Source organism: Nicotiana tomentosiformis, chromosome 5 (genome assembly GCF_000390325.3).
Source record: "Nicotiana tomentosiformis chromosome 5, ASM39032v3, whole genome shotgun sequence".
In the NCBI taxonomy this organism is placed as follows: Eukaryota; Viridiplantae; Streptophyta; class Magnoliopsida; order Solanales; family Solanaceae; genus Nicotiana; species Nicotiana tomentosiformis.
The window spans coordinates 121580038-121603202 of record NC_090816.1 but is presented as its reverse complement, the minus strand read 5'-3'; the positions used below and the strand labels follow the sequence as shown (position 1 = coordinate 121603202).

At 37.0% G+C, this 23165-nt stretch overlaps 2 protein-coding genes across 2 annotated transcripts; both read right to left on the bottom strand.

The window, feature by feature from the left end:
* Positions 1-1164: 1164 nt before the first annotated feature.
* LOC104099600 (flocculation protein FLO11-like) lies at positions 1165-7178 on the bottom strand. Its single transcript, XM_009606646.4, has 6 exons — positions 7039-7178; positions 6786-6850; positions 4744-4861; positions 4110-4549; positions 3517-3811; positions 1165-2610 (listed from the first exon to the last, which is right to left on the bottom strand). Exons 2-6 carry the CDS (start codon positions 6818-6820, stop codon positions 1414-1416), a joined length of 2085 nt encoding a protein of 694 aa, XP_009604941.1. The 5' UTR covers positions 6821-6850; positions 7039-7178; the 3' UTR covers positions 1165-1413.
* An 8415-nt stretch (positions 7179-15593) lies between these two features.
* On the bottom strand, positions 15594-17166 carry LOC104099599 (UDP-glucosyltransferase 29-like). Its single transcript, XM_009606645.4, has one exon. The coding sequence runs from the start codon at positions 17049-17051 to the stop codon at positions 15720-15722; it is 1332 nt and encodes a 443-aa protein (XP_009604940.1). The 5' UTR covers positions 17052-17166; the 3' UTR covers positions 15594-15719.
* Positions 17167-23165: the final 5999 nt, after the last annotated feature.

Genomic DNA, 23165 nt, shown 5'->3' with positions numbered 1-23165 from the left:
GATAGTGTATACAAAATCTTACTCCTATCTTGTGAAGGTAGAGAAGCTATTTCCGATAGACTCTCGGGTCAGGAAGGTCTAGCCAGAATTATTGGAACCATTATTGTCTTGGCCATTTTGACTACCTTGACCATTTGGTCCAGCAACTATGACAATAGGAGTCTTAATCTTGAACCGTTCAAGTCTTATATCAGACTCATCTCCAAAACTCAAGCTTCTCTTAACTGTAGCTTGATTTTTCACCTTCTTGTTCTTCCTTATAGCAACCTCTAATTTCTTGAACACCTCCACAGATTCTTCATAATTCACAGGAAAGATTCTCTTGAAAAATTTCCTTCTTTTCACATAGAGTTGCCTAAATGATTCCAAGAGTTCCAGCAGTTTGGGATCAACCATTTTTCCTGACTTCCATCGAATCATATTAGGCCGATCTTCGTTCTTATTGTGTTCATAGTCAAAATCATTTCCAGTTTTACTAGTTCCTGTTTCTGATAACATGTTTCTTGTTTCTGTGCTATAATTCAAGTGATCATATGTGGACATTTTCTCTATTGTTCAAAATGAAGTTTTTGCTTTGTTTTTGGATGATTTTGTTTGGTTGGCCCTATATATATATTAGTGGGATAAAAGAAGCTTTCTTCTTACTAAACGTGTAGTTGAATTTGACAAGCAAATGAACTATGATGATTTAGTCAAAGCTGACTAGTCAAAAAAAGACTCAAACAACACATTTCTTTTTGTTTCTGTTTCCTTTCTCAAGTTCTCGTTTTCCCTTTTCGTTTCCTGGAGATTTCCATCTTTTAACAATGCACAACGTAAAAAACATATTTACACATTTAGTGGAATTTAACCTAATATAACATATTGCTTGCTTTATTTTTCAAGTAACTAGTTCACTTATTCTGAGCAGTTACATGTAGTTATCTTTTAAGTGATCTAATAATGTAAAAATTCTTACACTATTAACCTTTAGTAGTTAAACTCGTTAGTTTTTCGTCTTCACCAAGCATCGCCCAAGAGGAAATTTTAGACAATTAACAAAATGTCCCTGCCTCAACCCCCCCCCCCCAAACCCCACCCAAAGTTCCAACCCTCACAAAAGAAAATTAAAAAAAAAGTGGAAAAAGACCTGAGGCAAAGGGGAACAGAAGGAAATCAAAAGAATGAAAACAATCTGTGATAGATACCTACTGATAAATTTCATTTATTTCTGACAATTTACAACACATCTAGGATACAACAACAGCATTAAATAGCTGAGGTCTCTCTGTGACCCTTAACTCAGCTGAGATTAAGAAAAGGCAAGTAAAGAAATGATATACAAACTATAGAACAATAACCTATGTAAACTCTTCTCAAAATATTTGAGGTATATATGGAGACTCTTAACCAAGATCTGCACTATGAACAACATCAACTACTATACATATTTTGTCTGATGTGAGTATCATAACGTGAGACGGAAAATGAGGGAGGTATACCTCTCTCATTCTTAGGAAAGTTTCTCGAGAACGCTTCACCTGACGAAAATTTTGGCACTACATCTGGGCACAAGGTTGAAAAGGAAAATGAGGGCGGTATACCTGTCTCATTTCTTGGAAGGTTTCTTGAGAATACTTCACCTGAGGATAAATTTGGCACCACACCTGGGCACGAGGGATAGGTAGGGTATGTAAATTTACTAGAGAAGGGAACATGTGAACTCGAGTTAGGATTAAATCTCACTGAAGATGGTAGGCCTGTATCTAAGGTAGTCTCAGAAATAGGCCTATATGAAGGAGCTGAAGTAGAGACCTCTGGGTAAGGTCTTGGGGAAAGGGTTGAAAACCTGTTTCCGGTAATAGAATTTGATTGAGACTCCACGTAAGGACTCGTAGAGAATTTGTAGGTGGTAGGTTCAGGAAAATAGTTTGCTGAACTGAATCTCGAGGCCAATCCCTGGTAGCTGGCGGTTGTAGTTGCTTCAAGTTGAAAATCTGTTGGCAGTCTTAGAAGGGCAGGAATCTCTGACCTGTCCTCAATTCTAGTGGAAGGAATAGAATGTTCCATGGTCGTGGTAGAAGATCCAGCTCTTAATGGAGGTGAGCTGTTGATTTGTTGACTCAATGAAAGTTTAGCTTGTTCGAGATCCCACAGGACAGAACCTGCAACATTCGAAGTGTTATGAGACACCAAGGCAAGTTCATAACCTCTTTGAAAACCTTGTCCTGCTTGCAAACTGCTATCTCCAGAATACGAGGTAGTGCATACTCCGGGGTGCATGGCGGACCGAGTCACAGGAAAAGACTGACGGTGACTATAAGCAGGTGTCTGGCCGTGACTTTCTAAATAATTCCCATTAGACATCGGACGTGCAAACTCTGATGCTGGGGAATCTGATTTAACTATCCTGTTGCTTTTTTTATCTTCCAAGCAGCCCATATTGACTTGTGGGGTTGATGGAGAACTGTTTGTAGTTCCATTTTTCTCAGTAGAAGGAATATCGGCTGCTCCATACTTGTTTGCATGATTTTGCTTACCGGTTCTTCCAGCTAAGCATGGCTTCTGAGATGCCTTCAAGTCATCTCTTTCTTCAGTCACGTCCGAGTAATTCCCAGGGTCACATGAATCCTGAGTGGTACACAAAAGATGAATGGAATGAGATTAATTGTGACACACCTTAGCAAATATGTGCATTATCTTCTCCAGAAAATGATCTGTGCAGAAGGTAAAAACCAGACTAATGCAAAGGCAACCGATCAAGAACACAAATAGCAGCAAATAGCAATATGAGTAGCACTTCAGTTTCTAGCATATTCATCTTTCAGAATGATCTCCGTTGCAACTGCTTCTATGGAATGCTGGTTGCTCATTTGTTTTAGTTCTCCTAACCAGACACTGGTTTGGAGCCAAGGTTAGAAAAAGTGGTATAACATTTTGGAAGCAGTAAAATCTTCCCAAGTCAGTCTTCACATCTGGACGTGCTTGACGGATTTTACCCAAAGTATGACATCAAAGACTGACGCGGAAAGGATAGATGTATTCAAGTGAACCACACAATCAAGTCATATATTTTAAATCACAAAATCTATTTGTCCGTGACTACATTCAACATGGATAGATGACAATAACAAATATATCACTAGCCCAATGCAAATTATAATCCTAGAAGTTGCTAAAATCAGTAATATATAGTCCGATAAACTTAGTCAGCAAATCTGGATATCACATTAAAACTAAAATCGGATTGGGGCTAGAATATAATCACATCTATAACTAGCCATAACAAGAACAACTAATCTAGATTGTCTATCTTCCCAGATTACATACAGTAACAGAAGGGGCTGAGTAGAGCTAACAGAAATCTTCAGAAAAGGGAGAGCTCCATCATAATTTCTCTTATTATTTTGATAATAAATAATATATATTACCAACACTCCCAACAGAAAAAGGAGAAATATCTCACCCAGTTACTTAGCAAATATGAGAAGATGAATTATGTGAAATGTGTATGAGCTGAAATCTATAAATATATACCCGTGTATAGCTGTTACTCTCTCTGTACTTCTCTTCCCATTCTCTCTGGGCTTTCTCCTCAGCTTCATATTGCCCTATAAGTTGCGCTTGCTGATTTAAAGCTCTTTCCATGTCTTTATCACTCTTATCTTCTCGTCTTCCATTTATTGACACACCTGATGCAGTCACTTGCACTTGATTTGCATCACTGTTACCAGCACCGTCCATCAATGATTTAGGCCCATTGTTAGAAGAACTTGGGCGAGCCTCAGAGGCACATTCAGCAGAACTATTTTGTAACTCATCACTAGCTGATCTGGTCAATAAAAGGAATAGGTGCAAAATGAGTAATGTTTTAAAGTAATTTATCCAACAAAAAAAAAAAAAGAGCATCGTTATCATATATGTGCTGGTCGAATGTAGGTGTATGTATATGAATGCATGTATTTTCGTCCGGTTTGTGTATAGGTATATAAAACTGTAAGAGTAAATGCTGAACACGTAACCTTAAGTTTTTTGTATCAAATAATTTATGAAAAGTATTAACAGAATGTGTTTAAAGTATTAACGGAATTGTTTAAACTCATATGACGTGTAATTCTAAATGGAGCGACCTGGTATCCCTGCGCCTTATCCGTCGGCATGATTTACCAACCCGTTTTGAAGAAGAGATGCCAGTTGACGGTGCAAAGTTACATCTCCTCCTATTAGAACCGGTGTATTTCCTCCTGTCCAAATAATGCGAAGAACCTTTGTCACTTTTCCACGACAAACTTCTGGCAGTTGATGGAGAAGATGTAATCTCGGAACTTGAGAATGTGTCCGCATCATCTTCTTTCTCTTTCACACTTAACGAAATTTCCCTTCCCTCTCTTTTATTTTCAGCATCTTTTGAGTCGGATAAGCTTGTTTCCTGATCAGAGCCTGAACTGAATTCCTCTGAAGCATCATTTATTCCATGGTTCTCTAATATGGACAGAACAGCTGCTGTGGCCTTCTCAGCTTTCTTTCTTTGTAGAGACACGGCCTTTAACTGCTCTTCGAGCTCTGAGACCTGTAACATACGCAAGCAGTTTATTGAAATGATTGTTTCTTTTGTTGAAGGGCGGAAAGTTATGGAAGTGGAAATGAATTAATTAGATATCGAAAAATAAGAGTAAGCTAGGTGCGGGCTGTGTTGGGAGCGATGACTAAATTTGTGGTGCTATATGCTTGCGTACTTAAAGAGAATTCGACAAAGGGACTAACCCTATGTGACAGTTCATCAGCTCTCTGCCTTGCTGTTTGTGATACAGATCTTTCAGCCAATAATTTCGCCCGGAGAAATTCAATTGTTGTTTTAGAATCTTCCATGCCATTGATTTTCCTGGTTAAGGAATGAAAAAAATATGAAGATCTACATGAAAGTAACATCTGACACACTGAGGTTAGAAGGACATAATAACATCCCATGATGTGTGATTTTGACAAAACTATTAGAATATAACATGCAAAAGGACGGCAGAAGGTCCTGCATTTCAAAATAACCACGAGATCTGAATCTGTACAAGAGTTGGTCCAGATTGCTATACCTTGACAATTGATATCCGATTCCCCACCTCCCTTATATCACAAACCTCTGTTATACTCTCTCAGTAGAAGGGGGCCGTTTCAGAAGTTTACCTTAAAGCTTTATACTCTCATTGAGTCTTATTGTATGGTGAAACATTGAGCCTTCCATTCTTAGCTAACTCTTTCAACTAAAACAATCAACATAGTTGAAAGCATAAGGACTAAACTGTCGAATTGATTGGAATATAACATGTAAGATGATGCAGCGGGATCTGTACAAGTAACTGGTCCAGATTGTTATGCATTGTAAATCGATATGAAATTCCCCATCTCTTCTTATTTCTCCAATTGGGAATCCCTGCATTTCTCTTTTCCTTTCTCAGTCGAAGGGAGGCCATTTTTAGTGTTTACCTCATAAAGAGCTTAACACACTCATCGAGTCTTATTGCGTGGTAATTTGAACAATTGAGCCTTGCACTCTTAGCTGATTTTCATAGAACTGTCACACTTACTCAAGGTTACAGTCCAAGGATTATAGTTAAGAGATTAAGGACTAAATTTCAAGCACATATATCCCAGTGGACCTAAACTACTGCCCGTGATACAATATTACTCTTTTAAAGTAAATTACCATTATAATTAAGTACTTTCTTCCATGGTACTGGTTTATAGTTCGAAAACATAATAATCAATGATTTTTGAAGGAAGCCCCTTTAGTTATTAATAATAGAGTAAAAAAGTTATGACGCTTTCAAGTATGCAGTTACTCTGGTGCAGCAGCTTAATATACTATCTCAGAGAACAACAAGGCATACGGCATACATCTTAGTTGAGAATATCCAGTTCTCCAATCAGAAACTGCCAGAACATGATAAAACACAAAGTAGTTATTTTCCCAACCCTCTTACATGACAGAGTTATGTTTAAAAATGACTCTTCATAGCCATATCGTTTCTTCTGTGCTGGTTGCGAATATCATAAAAATGAGATAGAGAAATTTATTAGGAGTTCACTTAACCTATTACTAAACCCATAGAAGATGAATTTTCAGCTAAACTATTTTCTCAGCAGATCCAAACTAAACACATAGGCCTCATAACTGAGAGATCCAAATACTAAGAAAAAGAACCACAATCTCAAAAAAGAATTCTTTTTCCAGATAAACATCAACTGATACAAAGATTCCCCTTGTTATATTAGAGTAACAATCTTCATATAGATAATTACTTCTTCCTTCCTATGATGAGCATTTTCACACATCCGGTATTCCAAAATGTGACGAGTCAAAAGCAATGGATTCCAATTTCACTGTTTCCTTTGCACTGCCTAGAACCAAACTAACAACAACTACGCCCCAGTACCAAACAAGTTGGGATCGGCTATACGAATCGCCATGTTACTTCATGTAAACTCACTTCAGGCTAATAATATACAAAATAAAATAATGATAAAAATAAAAGTAAAAGCACTAGAAGTTAACCAAATTTTCTACTGACGTATAAATCTCTACCCCCCCCCCCCAAAAAAAAAAACCCAAAACAAAGAAAAGGAAATACGAAAGCAAAATATAGTCACCACATCTAATATCCCAGTCCCCATTCTCATTCCATTTATTTGTGTTATTTATCCCCAAATTGCAGGAAGAAACTTTAATGGGCTTTTGTAATATAAAACAGTTGTACTAGTAAGCAATTATATGTGTGTGCGCGTTTACATACAGAAACAAGAAACATCAGTACCTTTGATCTTGATCTTCTTTCCCATAACTTGCCATTTTAGTAAAAGTAGCTCAAAAGCTCAGCTCCTGCAACAAATTGAAGTATATATATTCAAAAGAATTAACTAAAGACTAAAGACACAGAAACCAATCAAGAGTTTTTCCAGAAGAATTCAATTAAAAAAGGGAGGAGATTAATTAGTAGTAACATATTCTGACTCATTCTTTATCTGACTCATTCTTTAACCCCAAAAGAGGAAATCAAACTTACTGACCTTGAAATTGAAGCTGACTTCAGTTGGGAAAGGCTTAAAGAGAATGTGGACTCATTTTCAGAGATCACACACTGTCGAGTTCGTATGAGTTTCTGTGCAGGGGCAGCTTTGGAAATGAAGAAAGTTGAGCTCTCTTTTTATTTTTATTTGTTATTTTTTGAAGAAGAAAGTCGATACACACATTTATCATTTATACTATGTGAAATTTACATATATTAGTTATCCCACAATCTATCTTGGATAAATAATACATAAATTTATTGTATAAATTATCCATGTATTACTTATACTTCCAATGGAAAGAACAACCAAACATAACATTAGTTTTGTGACTTTTGTGCAAAGTAACTAAAGGCTATCAAATATGATACTAATTATGTTACTCCTAATATATGAATAACTTACACGGTTGTCAGCTACCAAACAAACCTAAGTCTTTGGTAGATTGACTTCTTCTCCAATGGATTTAGGTTAAGTGTTTTATATTATACTCATTTTATTTATCAGAATTAAAGAGCTTGGTATTATTATTTATTACAGAGAAGGGCCAAAAATACCCTCCTAACATATGAGAAATGGCTCACAAATACCCTTATTCCATCTTTTGGTCTAAAAATACCCTTAATCTTTGTTTTTGGCTCATGGATATCCCTCAAGCTAACGGCCTCATGGTATTTTAGGCCGTTAGTTTGAGGGGTATCAATGAGCCAAAAACAAAGGTTAGGGTATTTTTAGACCAAAAAGTGGAAGGAGGGTACTTGTGAGCCATTTTTCATACGTTATGGGTATTTTTTGCCCTTCTCTTTGTTATTATTCTTTTTGGACAAGGAAAAAAATTGAATGAACGACAACGAATAATCGAGGTTGATTTGAGAATCTCACGCAACAAAGCATATGCATAATATAGAGTTGAGTTTGAAAATTATAAACTTAAAATCAAAGTTAAAGTGTTTGTGAAAGTTGATAGTAATAATCTTCTTAATACCAAATTCTTGAAGAAGAGATTTTTTTTATTTAATTGTATTTGGACATAAACTTCACTTAAAAATGTTCGAAACTCAAATATTTGAAAGTTAAACTTGTATTTCAATTGAAATGCACTGTTTCAGTATTTATATATTAAACGCAAAATTTGTGTGTCTGATAGCAACATAAGACCTACGTTTTTGCTTTTACATTTATGTAACGAATTTGCCATATTTAGTTAGGGTCAAGTCTTGGATCAGTTGACATTGACCGTATTAGAACCTCAAATTTTGTTGGACAGAATTGAATGAGAATTTTGGAAATAATGAGCGGTTGAAAGGACAAAACAAGTGGAGTAAAATTTTGGCAAAAAAATCATAGAGAATAGGCAAAATGGAATTTTGGACCTAGTCCTCCCTGATATTTGCAAAAACCTTCTCCCGAGGCAAAATGGAATTTTGGACCTAGTCCCCTTATATTTGCAATAACCTTCTCCCTAATCCCATAATTCATTTTCTTAATAATTTTTAGTGGAACCAAGTTAACTAGCCAAAATGGCATGTCATAGCTATTTTTAAGGGTGGTTACTCAAAAACAGTCAGCTTTGGTAAAGTTATTGAAAAGTAATCATTATTTAAGCTGAAAATAAAATCCGGATAAAAGAACCATAGCTAAAACACAAAAAATCTCAACATAATATGTTGGATTATGGAACTGTTGGGTATAAATTTTCAGTATATTATGCTGGAATTTTTCCGTTTTTAAGGGTGTTTCTGTTCAAATTTTATGTTCACATGAAAACTATGGCTAATTTTCAATTAGCAATTGTAAATCAGGCTATTTTTTTAATTGATTTCAACTAAATTATTCCTCTATAACATGTGAAATAACTAATGGATTTCTGATTTAAGCAACATAAATCTGGTGAGACTACACTTTTTATTAAAAAGATGAAGAAGACACAAAAATTCCAATAAAAAAAATGACCTTTTTGATCATTGCCTCATTTCTAAAGAATAGACCCAAATATAAACATTAATTTGATAGACTCCTTTAAGGTGGCTTGAATGTCTAAGGTTTCACTCTTTAAGTTAACTTAAAATATTAAACATCTCTTCTAACATTGAACATTTAATATTTTTATCTACTTATCTCAACATTCGATCATTAATCGATAATTTTGGAATAATTGATAGTTCATCAAAGGAGTAAAATGTTATTTTGCTTGTATTCTTAATTAATGGAGTGACCTAATTAATCATATAACTCCATTCGTAGTCTTGAACCATTAGGTTACGTAGTCTTTTTAATATTTTATCATACATCTTATCCCACCTTATACCTCATACCAAATGACCCCTTAGTCTTTCTAATATTTCAAGTCGTCCCACTATATATTTTAAAGGTTTATAGCTCAATTTTAGCATAAGTCGCTTTTCAAATAAGCGACATGCCTATTTTATGGATAATAACAGTTACGGTCCCTCTGGCTATTGATAAATTCTAACTTAGTACTTGTGATATCTAACTAATAGCCCGTTTGGCCAAGCTGGAGAAATCAGCTTATTTTGAGAAGTGCTTTTGAAAAAGTACTTTTAGAGAGAATCAGTTGTGTTTGGCTAATCACTCTGAAAAGTACTTTTGAGTAATAATTTATGTTTGGCCAAACTTTTCAGAAAGTGCTTTTGAGTATCAAATTACGAATAAGGACATGAATAGATTTACTTAATAGTTAATATTATAAGTAAATAAATAATCTTAAAAATTTGTTATTACATGCAATAATTAAATCTTTTCATTTTATTTAAGTAAAATATGAAAATAAAATTTAAAAGTACTTAATTCTTTTAATATAAGTTAAATATATTAAAAATTATTTAACAAATATAAAAGCAGTCACCCCTAAAGTCACTATATATTAGAAAGTTATCCTAAAAATAATAAGAAATATTTATACATTAATATCCTAAGTATTAGGTTTAACGGTTATTTTGGTATATATTATATTTTGTTAAGGGTATTTTTGGTAAGAAAAAAAGTCAAAATTGCTTCTGCTTTTGGGAAAAAACTATTTTTTTCTGCTTCTCAGAAACTGCTTCTGCTTCTTCCCAAAAATACTTTTTTCCCTAAAAAGGCTTGGCCAAACACCTCAAGTTACGGAAAAAAAATGCTTTTGAGAAGAAAAAAAGAACTTTTGGCCTCTTGAGAAGCTTGGCCAAACAGGCTATAAGCACATTTGGTCTTGAATTAATTGAAGTGCGTGATTTTTTTCCTTTTAAGTAAGAAATATATTATATTTGAACTATTTTTGGAACTATATATAACTATCAAATATGAAGAAACAATATTATAAGCTTAACATAACATATGTGTAATTAAGTGATGGAACAATTGATAATTACGGTAAATTTGTGAATATATATAAGTAAAGGGATCAAAAGTGTATGTTTTAATTAATTGAAGGTTAAATATAAGTTTAATCAGATACAAAAATAAGAAATTACCAATACTTGAGGGACCAAAACTGCTACTAGTTTCGTTGTAAAATGCCTGTTGTGCCAATCTTCAATTTCACCTGTAGTCTCCAACCTTTCCATTTTCTTCAATAATAATTCAACTGTTGTAACAGCAAAAGAGAAAGAACAAGGACTATATCTGCGTTGCTCTATTAGTTAGATTTGTGACTCGACAATTTCTTGAAGCCATTATGAGAAAACTCCAAAACTTTGAAACATGATTCTATTGCTGATGAGGTCAGTTTAATGTTATTTTAATTTCTAAATTAATTATTTTCCTTTCACTAGATAGAAAACGAATAGTACAATATTGAACTTATTATTATTATTATTATTATTATATTATTATTATTATTATTATTATTTATCTTCAAAGAGTTCATTTTGCAATTACTTGAAATGTTATTATTATAATTTTTTGTCACGTTGCATACACCAGTTTCTCTCTCTTCACCTTCCTTATATACCAGTAGGGGTGGCATGTGGGCCGGGTCCGGTCCTAAGTGGATTTCACGGGCCCGGTCCTAAGTGGGCCGGTCCTAGGCGGGCAGGTCCTAAGAGGTCCCGGATTTCGCAGGCTTCTTGTTGGAACCGACTCGGGACCACGAACTAACGGTCCCGGATTAAGTGGGCTGGTCCCGGGCCCAAGCGGGCCTAAGTGTGCCCAACAGATACTTTCTATTTTTTAAATTTTTTTTTATACAAGTTAGAGAAAAAAAATGGTAATAAAAATATCTAAGGCAATTTATAAATTATATTATAGAATTGTCACATATATATATATATATATATATATATCTTAAAATGTATATATAGTATAGTATTATATAAGCTATATTTGATATATATATATAAGCTTATATATACTATACTATATATAAATATATAGTATATAAGCCATATTCGATAGTATACATCTTAAAATATACTATATATACAGCTTAAGATATATAAAAAGACAAAAATATTTTAAAGAGATATTCAAAGTAATGCGTTATAATTTTATTATAACATTAAAAAATCATGGCAATATCTTTCTTAGTCTTCCTCCCCCCTATGGAATGAGCACAACATGGTGCTAATACCACCATTGAGAAGAAAAAGAAACTAATCAAGATGTGCCAAAATACAGGTTACATATTAATTTACATGGTATCTCTTACAAATTTCATAAATCCTTCAAGGTCCGGAGGAATTTTCGTTGGTGATGGCAGAAAAGAAGCTTGGCCATCACTGCTTCCAGGCGAAGCATCATCCTCCGCAAGTTCAGCTAACATTTCTTCGTAAGCTTCGTCTACCTCTGGTTGTGATTCAGCAAGTCCAAAATTTCTTCTTTCTGAACGGATCCAATCTCTGAAAAGTACTGATTTTTCCAAGCTCTCCCTCATACACGCTCTATAATCACCGAGTTGAAGTCTTGCTTGACTGAAAGCGCTCTCTGATGCCATTGTTGAAGCTTGAATAGTAAAAATGTCTCGGGCCATCTTTGAAAGAATCGGAAAGTATTTTTCTTTTGTCCTTCCACCATTCCAAAATATTAAAGGAGCCGTCGGGATTCACTTCCTCAATTTCCTGTGACAAATAAATTTCAAGCTCATTTAGTTGTGAAAAATCACTAGTACTAGAACCTTGAGAACCCCTGAATCCTGCCCAAGCACTAAGTGCTCTTACTCCCGCAGTTCTTTTAGATGATTGAGAACTAGAAGAAGAAGTAGTTGAAACATTTGGTCTAGCATGATCTAATGCAACTTGATAAGTATTATAAATTATTTGAACATTTATTTTAATTGAGGCTATTGCGTCCGGAAGTTTAGACAACTCATCATCTTCAAGTGCTAAACCATTATAAACAGTTTCATACCAAAATTGAGGACCTCTTAATTTCATAGTAGGATTTAACAATGCAGCAACACCGTAAATAGGGGGAATAGGGAAAAATATTTTTTAAACTTTTTTCTCATAGAATCAATAGCAAGTTGATAAATTTCCCCATCCTCTGAAAAATGATCAAATAAATTTGCAAGTTCTGCAATATAAACTAAACAGTTAGAAATAGTAGGATAATATTTCCCAAAAAATTCATTTGTAGCAATATGAAATTTTTCTAAAAAATCTACAAGCATTTTAACATTAGCCCAATCCGCATTTGTAAGGTGCTCATCATCATCACTTACATGAGCATTAAACGTTGAGTTTATGGGGTTTCTATATTCATATGCAACAACTAAACTTTCATACATGTAATTCCATCTAGTCGGACAAGGTTTAGGAACCTTTCTTTCTCTTAGGCCAAATTCATCGCATCTTTTAAAATATTCTCTAAGTCTACTTCTACGGTTTGAATAAAAAGCCAATTAAGAGCCATTTAAACCTTTTCAATTTCAACATTTAAAATTCGCATACCATCACCCACAATTAAATGGTAAATATGACAAATACATCTAACATGAAAAATGTTACTAAATGTAGGACTTAGTGTAGTGGTAAGCAAGGCTACACCATTTGTGTTACTAGTAGCATTATCTATTGAAGCTGACATTATTTTATCACTAATGTAAAAATATCTACAAATATCACTAATGCACAAAGTGAGGGTTAGAAGAAAAACTATAGGGTAAGCACATAACAGTAACCATTTTTGCTAATTCTTCCCGATCTTTTTTTGGATCATAATATAAAATATCACCGGTAACAATCTTAATTCCCGATTGAAATTGATTTGACCCAGTACTTAGGTCAGCCTGACTAGGTGCACTTGTCCCCTCGGCCAAAACTTTCATACGAAAATATCTAGCTTTATCTTGAGGGTGTAGCAATATGTGTCTAGTCAAACTTCCCGTCAAACTTTCCGTCCCCCCCGACTTCCAACATATTTAAAAACTAACTCTTTGCCACAAGTTTTACACTTAGCCCTATTTTTTTCTCTTAGTTGAGTAAAAAATGGCCAAACAAGTGATATTTCTGCTCGTTTAGAAGGTTGTCTAGAAAAAGTAGGGGCAGTAACAAGAGGGTCAGACGTGACATCATTTGGATTATTATTAGTTGGGTTAACTTCAGGAGTAGGACTAGTGGGTGTATCGTCATCCAGTTGCGTTTCATCAAAATCTATTTCTTCATCATCATTTTCATCAATAGTTGGATTACCATAAAGAGTATTCATATATTCATGGTTTAATTGTTCACCGGGTGCAATATTATGGCAAAATTGACTCTCGGTAAATTGTAATAAACTATTATCGCTATCAAGAATAGGAGGTGTAGGACGGGTAACAGGTTTGGGTCGGGGAGCCGGGGGAAGTGGAGGAGGAACAGATTGGCCACTAGATTCACCACTCTTGAATTTTCCTTATTTTTACTAAATATTTTTTAAGGAATAAGCCATCTTAATTAATCAAGCAAAGTAAATAAAACAAACAAAACTATAATATTAAAACTTAAGAGTTGGAATGAGTTTACCGAATTGACGAACAACTTGTTGAAAATTAATTATCGTTGAAGACTTGAAAACTTTAATTCACCAAATTCACAATTTTGCACAGAATGTAACAATTAAGTAAGCAGTTATAAAAAAATATTAGAGAGAGATTGATGATTTTGTGAGAAAAATGAAAGAATGAGGGGGTATTTATAGTTTAAAATAGGAAAAAAGTGTAATTATAAAAAGTTTGAGGTTAAAACAAAGTTTGGGGGGTTAAATGGCTATTTTACAAATAGCCAATGGCTATTTTGGCAGACCAAACGGTTAGTTTTTAAATGGCCAAACGGTCAAATATTTTTTTTTTAAAATTATCCGTTGGGCCCGGATAGGCCCGTTTAGGACCGCTTGAACCGACCCACTTCTCAGCCGGTCCCGATCTCGCGGGCCTCCCCTATAGGACCGGCCCACTACCCAACCCACCTCCCCACGATCCCGGTCCTATCCGGTTAGGACCGTTTAGGCCCACCGCCCATTTGAACTTGCGGTCCTGGGTCGATCCCGGTCCTAACCGTCCCACATGCCACCCCTATATACCAGAGAATGTAAGGCATTAATTGCTATGAAGGCACATTAATTGCTAAGAAGGCACTGTTGTATTTTTAAAGTATCCTCTCTATGCAAGTACTCATGTACAAATGAAAATCATACGTTGGGACCTATGTTGCTCGGACTCTTCGAAAATGTTATTAGGTGTAGACAGATATTTCAAAAATAATGTATTTTTGGAAAATCCAACACGGGTGTGACAATATTTTGGAGAGTCTGCGTAGCATAGCTAGGACCACTTTGAGGACAGGTCAAGCGGTATCGGAAGTAGCGAGAATGGAAGTAGGGGCAGGTAAAATGAGGAGCAGAAAAAGGCTGTGAAAAATGTGGTTGATGGCCATTTCAGGGCTTTAGTATGCCGGCTATATATATCGAGGTTTTTTAACCTTGCCATCGATGAGGAAGATAAAATAAGAGAGTTGGCTGGAGATTAATTATTACATTCCTATTATGGGAAGCTGCTACACTTCTGATAGAGAAGCCTCGCCTATTAATCCTTGGAGGGGTTCTTGAATATAATACTAGTGTGCCTCTAACCACTTATCAAGTTTTGATCCTTTGTTACAGCAGATTTTGAGAAATAACATTTTCTTCCCATATTTGGAACAGATCATAGGTGGATGTAGTATTCTACCGACGGGTTTAACTTAACCCATAACTTTCGATGCGAAGTAAAAATCTAAATGTAAAAAATTATTAAAATTGAAAAAATAGTAAATATGAACCCATAACTTTAAAAATATAATAGGTTTAACGCTAAAAATCTTAAAAGTTGAACTCATTGGATTTAAATCCTGGATCCGACTCTGGAACAAATAGTGTTACGCTCAGCACAAGAGTACATGTTGGCAAAGGACATATCACTTGTCTTAGATATCAATAGGACATTTCAAAAGTTGGTACACCTGGGAAGAGTGGAAAGAAGACGTTACATTATGGAATATATAGTAGGAGAAATTGTTTTTCAATTCAATTGTAGGCTACATTCCTGTTTATCCCATGTTAGCTGATTCAGTTATTGTTAGTGTAAGGAATATTTTATGAGAAGGTTAAGCCAACAGCACATAATTATTTATAATAAATGTGTTTTGGTAACAACAAAAGGGAAGAATGTTGATAAAACAGAAAAGAGGATCAAATGATCTATAAATACAAGTCTTAAATCCTATTGCTGATCATTTGTTGTTACAAAGTGCCACAAGCTCTTCCACCACTCCATCTATCTCTTCGTCCCCTTTCGCATTCATCTTCTCACTCAGTTCTCTAGCATTCTTCCTCACAACCTCCCCGATTTCATCCACTACCACCTTCCTTATCACCTTTGCGATCTCTTCACTTTGTAGATTTCCGTTTTCGTCCCTCATTGCTTCCATTCCAATCCCAATATATTCCACAAGCCTAGCATTCATCGGCTGGTCGACCTGCATTGGCATGGCAATTATGGGCACACCAAACTTCATGCTTTCCATCAAAGAATTCCATCCACAGTGGCTCACGAACCCTCCAACGCTCGAGTGTTGAAGAATTTTTGCTTGAGGAGCCCATCCTTCCAAAATCATTCCTCTTTCTCCTACCCTTTCAAGAAATCCTTCTGGTAATGCATCTTGAGTACTAATTCTTTCACCTTGTGGAAACCTAATGACCCAAATGAAGTTCACTTTGCTAAGCTCTAGCCCTTGAGCTACTACATGTATTTTATCCTTAGATAGAAAATACTCACTCCCAAATGAAACAAACACAGTTGAACCTTTATCTTTCTTGTCAAGCCATTGCGTGATCTCCTCGTGGCCATCTTGGTCAATGGATTCTTGAACTAGTGCACCAACCGGGACTACTTTCTTGGAAACCAAACTTGAAAGATAATCCATATATTTCCCTTCAATGTCTCTGCAAGTTTTCACCAGAATAATATCGCGCGATCGCCTAAGAGCCTCGTCGAATGGGAACTTCTTACCTGGTAATTGATCAAGAGCTTTCTTTATAATAAGCATTTCATATTCGTGCAGGTAAATTTCAGGAAATGGGAACATTTCTCCTGGCTTATCATACATGTGGATGCCCAAAGCAATGACAGCCGCGCTAAAAGTAAGGAACTGCACAGCAGGAATGTTCACAGAGGAGGCGCAATCAGCAGCCCATGGCAGATTAAAGTCGTAAATGACCAAGTCTGGATTTAGAGTTTGTAATATTTTAGAAAAAAATGGAGTGCTCATTTCAAAAGCTTTGTTGAGGGTGGAAATGAGATGAGTTGGAAGGCCTTTGGTAGTGTGGTAATGAGGAGGAAGATCTGGAAAGGATGGAAGATGAAGCTCAACTAATTCTATTGACCGAGAATACATCCCGGCGACTCTTTTCTTGACGGAGTTCAGATTTACAGGAGTGGAACACATGTAAATGTGTAAGTTTCTATTTGCAACCTTCGTGGCTAGTTCTAGGAATGGACTTATGTGACCATGAGCTAGCCATGGTAACATGAGTACACTAATGGTGCTTTTCTTGCCCTCCATTAACAACTCTTTCTTGCTCTCTCTCTGATGGTTGTAGCAAATATGATGATAATCAATCTATAGTATTTGCTGATATCTTGATTGTGGTTTGGTAATTAGCATGGTGAAATATATAAGAATAGTATAGCTGCGTGAACTTATTTCTTTTTTATTTCGTGCAAAAAAAAAATAATTATTTTTTTATGTTTAGAAACAATTTACTTTTAATCAAAATTTAAAATTTTAAGTTCAAAAATATATTTTTTCTTAAATTTCAAATAGGTTCACATAAGATTCTTTTACTTGTATTGAGATTCTTTTCCCGTGAATATGACTTTATGGATTCAAGGTACAAGTACTATTTTAAACTGTTACGCGATTGATGATGAGACAAGTGCTTGGCTTCATCAAATTTGGGAGATTTTATTCTTGTCCTAAGCCAAAGACTTGTGACCCCAGTACTTGTGCTAAACTCATTAATGAGCTCAGTTTGCCTTTTGAATTATTGTTGCCTCTGTTCCTTTTACAGATTATTCTCGAATTGTAGTTACAAGTCCAAGTTCGTACTTATACCAACGAAATTTTCTTCTTCAAATGATTTTGACAGATTTAAGCGTTGTCATCGCGAATGATATGATTATCAGCTCAAATCACAAATGTTTGATAATGGGTTTTGATATTTATTGTTTACTTTTTCTAATTATATACATAGATTATGTATACGGTCCTACCCGATTTTGCTGTTTGATCGAGACAAAGGAGTTGCATCGGGGGTAGCCTCGTAATAAATCAGACCCGAGCTCGAGGATGAGACAGCAAGCCTAGAGATCGAAATGTACGATGAGACCGAGGCCAGCAACAATCGAGACTAAGTATGACCGACTTCAAGGGCAGCATAATAACGGAATGTCGAGATATCAGTAACCGGTCGAAGATCACGGCGTGAATCTCGGAAAGGATATCCGAGACAGGTCGAAGATCATGGCGTGAATCTCCGAACGGACCAAATTAGAAGCGGTTAACTAGTTGTTTATACAATTTTCTTCTATAATTAGAGACATACCATAATTAGATTTCCTCTACTATATAAAGAGGAGTTCCAGTCATTTGTAGGCATCATGATTCACTGATAAACACACACACACACACACACACACATATATATATATACCATATGTGTGTGTGTGTGTGTGTGTGTTTATCAGTGAATCATGATGCCTACAAATGACTGGAACTCCTCTTTATATAGTAGAGGAAATCTAATTATGGTATGTCTCTAATTATAGAAGAAAATTATATAAACAACTAGTTAACCGCTTCTAATTTGGTCCGTTCGGAGATTCACGCCATGATCTTCGACCTGTCTCGGATATCTGCTTTCGTTGCCTTGCTGTTCATCACATCTTGTTTCATCCTCTGCTGTTCTTATTAACTAACTTCGAGACTATCTCGAATCGAGGTCGAGACATTGTTTGCAGACTGGTCAGATTTATAGGTGCTCCAATTTATCTATTTAATTCGTTATTTATCAATTGGTACTGGTTTAAATCACATATCCTTAAAATCACAATATAAGTTTAATTGTTACTCGATTTTCTGGGTAAACAGTTTGGCGCCCACCATGGGGCTAAGGATAATAGTGATTGTTCAGTGTTGATTCTGGTAAAACACACTATTTTACGCTTGTTCTTGTCGAGTATCTTTGCTTTCAGGTTAAAACATGTCAAACTCACAAAACGCATCCACACACGGTGACAATGGCCTCAAATTCCACGATGAAAACGAAAATGTGATCGCTCCAAGAGTCGAGGTGCCACAGGCTAATCTCGGGGCATCCCCGGTTGCCAACCAAGTCGATGTCTTCGCACGTTGCTCTAAATGCCGACTAAGGCGCAAATCTCGATTGGAGTGTACACAGAGAAGGCCGATCTAGTGGCCAAGGAACACATGGCATAGGAGACGAAGGAGTCAGTCTCCAAGTGATATTCGAGATGCTTCAGGCTCAGCAAGCCGCTATTGCTCAGTTACAAAATCAACATAGAGCTCCGAATAGAAATTACTCGTCGTACCGAGCCAGTACCGGAAAGGTCGAATGGTAACGAATCACGGACTAATCCTGCAGTAATGAAAATGCTCGAGGAGATCACCAAAAGAATTGAATCAGGGGAGAAGAGAATCAAAGCCAACGATAAAAAAGTGGAGACACACAACTCGTTGATCAGATACCAGGGGAACCACCAATCTTGAGAGGGGTGGATTCGGCGAAGTTTGTACAAAAGTCATTTCCTCCAAGTGCGGCTCCGAAGCCTATTCTAAAGAAGTTTCGTATGACAGACATACCCAAATACAATGGGACCACAGATCCCAACGAGCATGTTACTTCATATACATGCGCCATCAAGTGTAACGATTTGGAGGATGATGAAATCGACTATGTGCTGTTGAAAAATATTGGAGAGACCCTTTCGAAGGGAGCAATGATTTAGTATCACAAACTGCCACCAAATTCTATCGACTCATTTGCCATGTTAGCAGATTCTTTCATAAAGGCCCACGCTAGGGCCATTAAGGTCGCAACGAGGAAATCAGACCTTTTCAAGGTGAGACAAAAGGATAATGAAATACTGAGAGAGTTCTTGTCCCGATTTCAAATGGAACGCATGGAGTTGCCGCCGATCACAGATGATTGGGCCGTTCAAGCTTTCACCCAAGGGATGAACGAGCGGAGTTCGATAGTGTCACATCAGTTGAAACAAAATCTGATCGAGTATCCAGTTGTAACTTGGGTAGATGTGCACAATCGATATTAGTCGAAGATCAGGGTCGAGGACGACCAATTAGGAGCCCCTTCTGGTTCAGCGAATCCAAACAGGTCGACAGTTAAAAACCAGAGGGACGTCGACAGGGAGCCAAGGTCGAACAGGGACCGATATCAACCATATACCGTAGATCGAAGGAACAATGGTTCAGAACGCAATTTCGCCCGGAATGATCGTAGAAATGATCGAGGACGGAATTCTCGGGGACTTATGAGCAAAAGTGGTTTTGACAAGTATGTCGATCCCACGGAAGCACCTCGGTTATCGGGATATAACTTTAGCATCGATGCATCGGGCATTGTATCGGCAATCAAAAGGATCAGAGATACTAGGTGGCTCAAACCTATACAAACCGATCCTTCCCAAAGAAATCCAAATTTGATGTGCAAGTATCATGGCACGCATGGTCACAAGACCGAGGATTGCAGGCAATTAACGGAGGAGGTAGCCCGTCTATTCAATGAGGGCCACCTTCAAGAGTTCCTCAGCGATCGAGCCAAGAATCATTTCAGAGAAAGGGACGCCAACAGGAAAAGTGAACAGGAGGAACCCTAACATGTCATTCATATGATCGTCGGTAGGGTCGACATTCCACAGGGACCCATATTCAAACGCACTAAGGTATCAATCGCTAGGGAAAAACAAACCCGAGATTATATGCCCGAAGGCACTTTATCATTCAACAACGAAGAAGCAGAAGGCATTTCTTAGCCTCACAATGATGCTCTGGTAATTTCTATCTTATTAAATAAAGTTCAAGTTAAGCGTGTTTTAGTGGATCCAGGTAGCTCGGCGAATATCATCCGATCGAGGGTCGTGGAGTAGCTCGGCCTACAAAATCAAATCATGCCCACAGCCCAAGTCTTAAACGGCTTCAATATGGCCAGTGAAACAACTAAAGGGGAGATTATTCTATCGGTGAACATGGCTGGAACCATTCAAGATACCAAGTTTCACGTAATCGAGGGCGACATGAGGTACAATGCCTTGCTCGGAAGGCCTTGGATCCACAATATGAGGGCAGTCCCTTAGAATCTTCACCAGGTGATGAAATTCCCAACGTCGGACGGTGTAAGAACAATATACGGGGAGCAGCATGCTGCAAAGGAAATATTTGCGGTTGATGAGGTAACGCCGATATCGACACTATCAACCTTGAAAAGGTCGAGCTCCAAAAGTAAACATGAAGTCAAATAGCAATCATAGTCACCAGCCTCGACCGAATCAGGGAAGCATGAGATAGAAGAAGAAGAAGGGGAGGATTTTTTGACCCCTCAAACCTTTATTGTTCCCGAAGATTCTGATGCCACCAAATCAACGATCGAAAAGCTGGAACAAGTTATATTAATCGAGTACTTACCCGAGAGAAAGGTATACCTAGAAACGGGATTAACCCCTGAACTCAGGAAAAAGTTTATTCAATTTCTTATTGATAACATAGATTGTTTTGCTTGGTCCCATTTAGACATGATAGGGATCCCACAGGAGATAACGACGCTTCGGCTAAGCCTGGACCCTAGGTTCAAACCGGTGAAGCAAAAGAGAAGACCCCAGTCCGAGGTAAAGCACGCGTTCATAAAGGACGAGGTAACTAAACTTCTCAAAATAAAGTCCATTCGGGAGGTGAAATATCCCGAATGGTTAGCCAATGTAGTTATAGTCCCTAAAAAAGGGAACAAACTTAGAATGTGTGTAGATTATAAGGATTTAAACAAAGCGTGCCCCAAAAATTCTTTTCCACTGCCTAACATCGATCGTATGATCGATGCCACGACCGACCACGAGATCCTTACTTTTCTCGATGCCTATTCTGGGTATAATCAAATCCAAATGAGCCCAGAGGACCGAGAAAAGACTTCATTTGTCAGCAAGTATGGGACATATTGTTATAATGTAATGCCTTTTGGGCTAAAGAATGCAGGAGCTACTTACCAACGCCTAGTAAATAAAATGTTCAAAGAACAAATAGGTAAATCAATTGAAGTTTATATTGATGACATGCTAGTTAAGTCCCTGCACGCAGAGGATCATTTGGCTTATTTGTAGGAAACGTTCGAGATTTTAAGGAAATACAACATGAAGCTCAACCCCGAGAAATGTACTTTCGGGGTCGGTTTGGGCAAGTTCCTTGGCTTCATGGTATCGAATCGGGGAATCGAGATCAACCCCGATAAAATCAAGGCCATCGAAGACATCACCGTTGTGAATAGTGTAAAAGTCGTGCAGAGGCTAACTGGACGGATAACTGCCTTAGGCCGATTCATTTCGAGGTTATCGGATCGAAGTCACAGATTTTTCTCTCTGCTTAAAAAGAAGAATAATTTCGCCTGGACCCCGGAATGCCAACAGCCATTAGAGGAATTGAAGCGATACCTATCGAGACCACATTTAGAGGAATTGAAGCGATACCTATCGGAATTGAAGCGATAATTTACTTGTGCTTGGCAGTATCGGAAATCGCGGTAAGTGGCATCCTAGTTCGAGAAGAGCAAGGTACGCAATTTACCTTTTATTATGTAAGTCGAACCTTAGGAGAAGCAGAAATTAGATATCCACATTTAGATAAATTGGCACTTGCACTGATAAGCACCTCTAGAAAGTTAATACCATACTTTCAATGTCACCCCATATGCGTATTAACCACTTACCTACTTCGTAATAATTTGCACAAGCCCGAACTATCGAGCCGATTGGCTAAATGGGTTGTCGAACTCAGTGGGTACGATATCGAATATCAACCCCGGACGACCATCAAGTCTCAAATTTTAGCGGACTTCGTGGCCGATTTCATGCCAACCCTCGTACTTGAAGTCGAAAAGGATATTTTGTTAAAATCAGGTACATCATCAGGGGTATGGACCCTTTTCACAGACGGTGCTTCGAATGCAAAGGGGTCCGGGCTAGGCATTATTTTGAAGCCGCCCACGGGTATCACTATTAGGCAATCTATCAAAACTTTTAGGTTGACTAACAATGAGGCCGAGTACGAGGCTATGATTGCAGGTCTCGAGCTAGCTAAAATCTTGGGAGCGGAAGTCCTTGAAGCCAAGTGTTACTTTTTACTGGTGGTGAACCAAGTAAACAAAACCTTCGAAGTTCGAGATGATAGAATGCAAAGATATTTTGACAAGCTGCAAGTAACCTTGCACCGTTTCAAGGAATGGACTTTACAACATGTGCCTCGAGAACAAAACAGTGAGGCTGATGCACTTGTAAATTTAGGGTCATCGGTCGAGGAAGATGAGATCAGCTCGGGGACTGTCGTTTAACTCTCTAAATCTGTGATCGAAGAAGGTCATGCCGAGATAAACTCTAC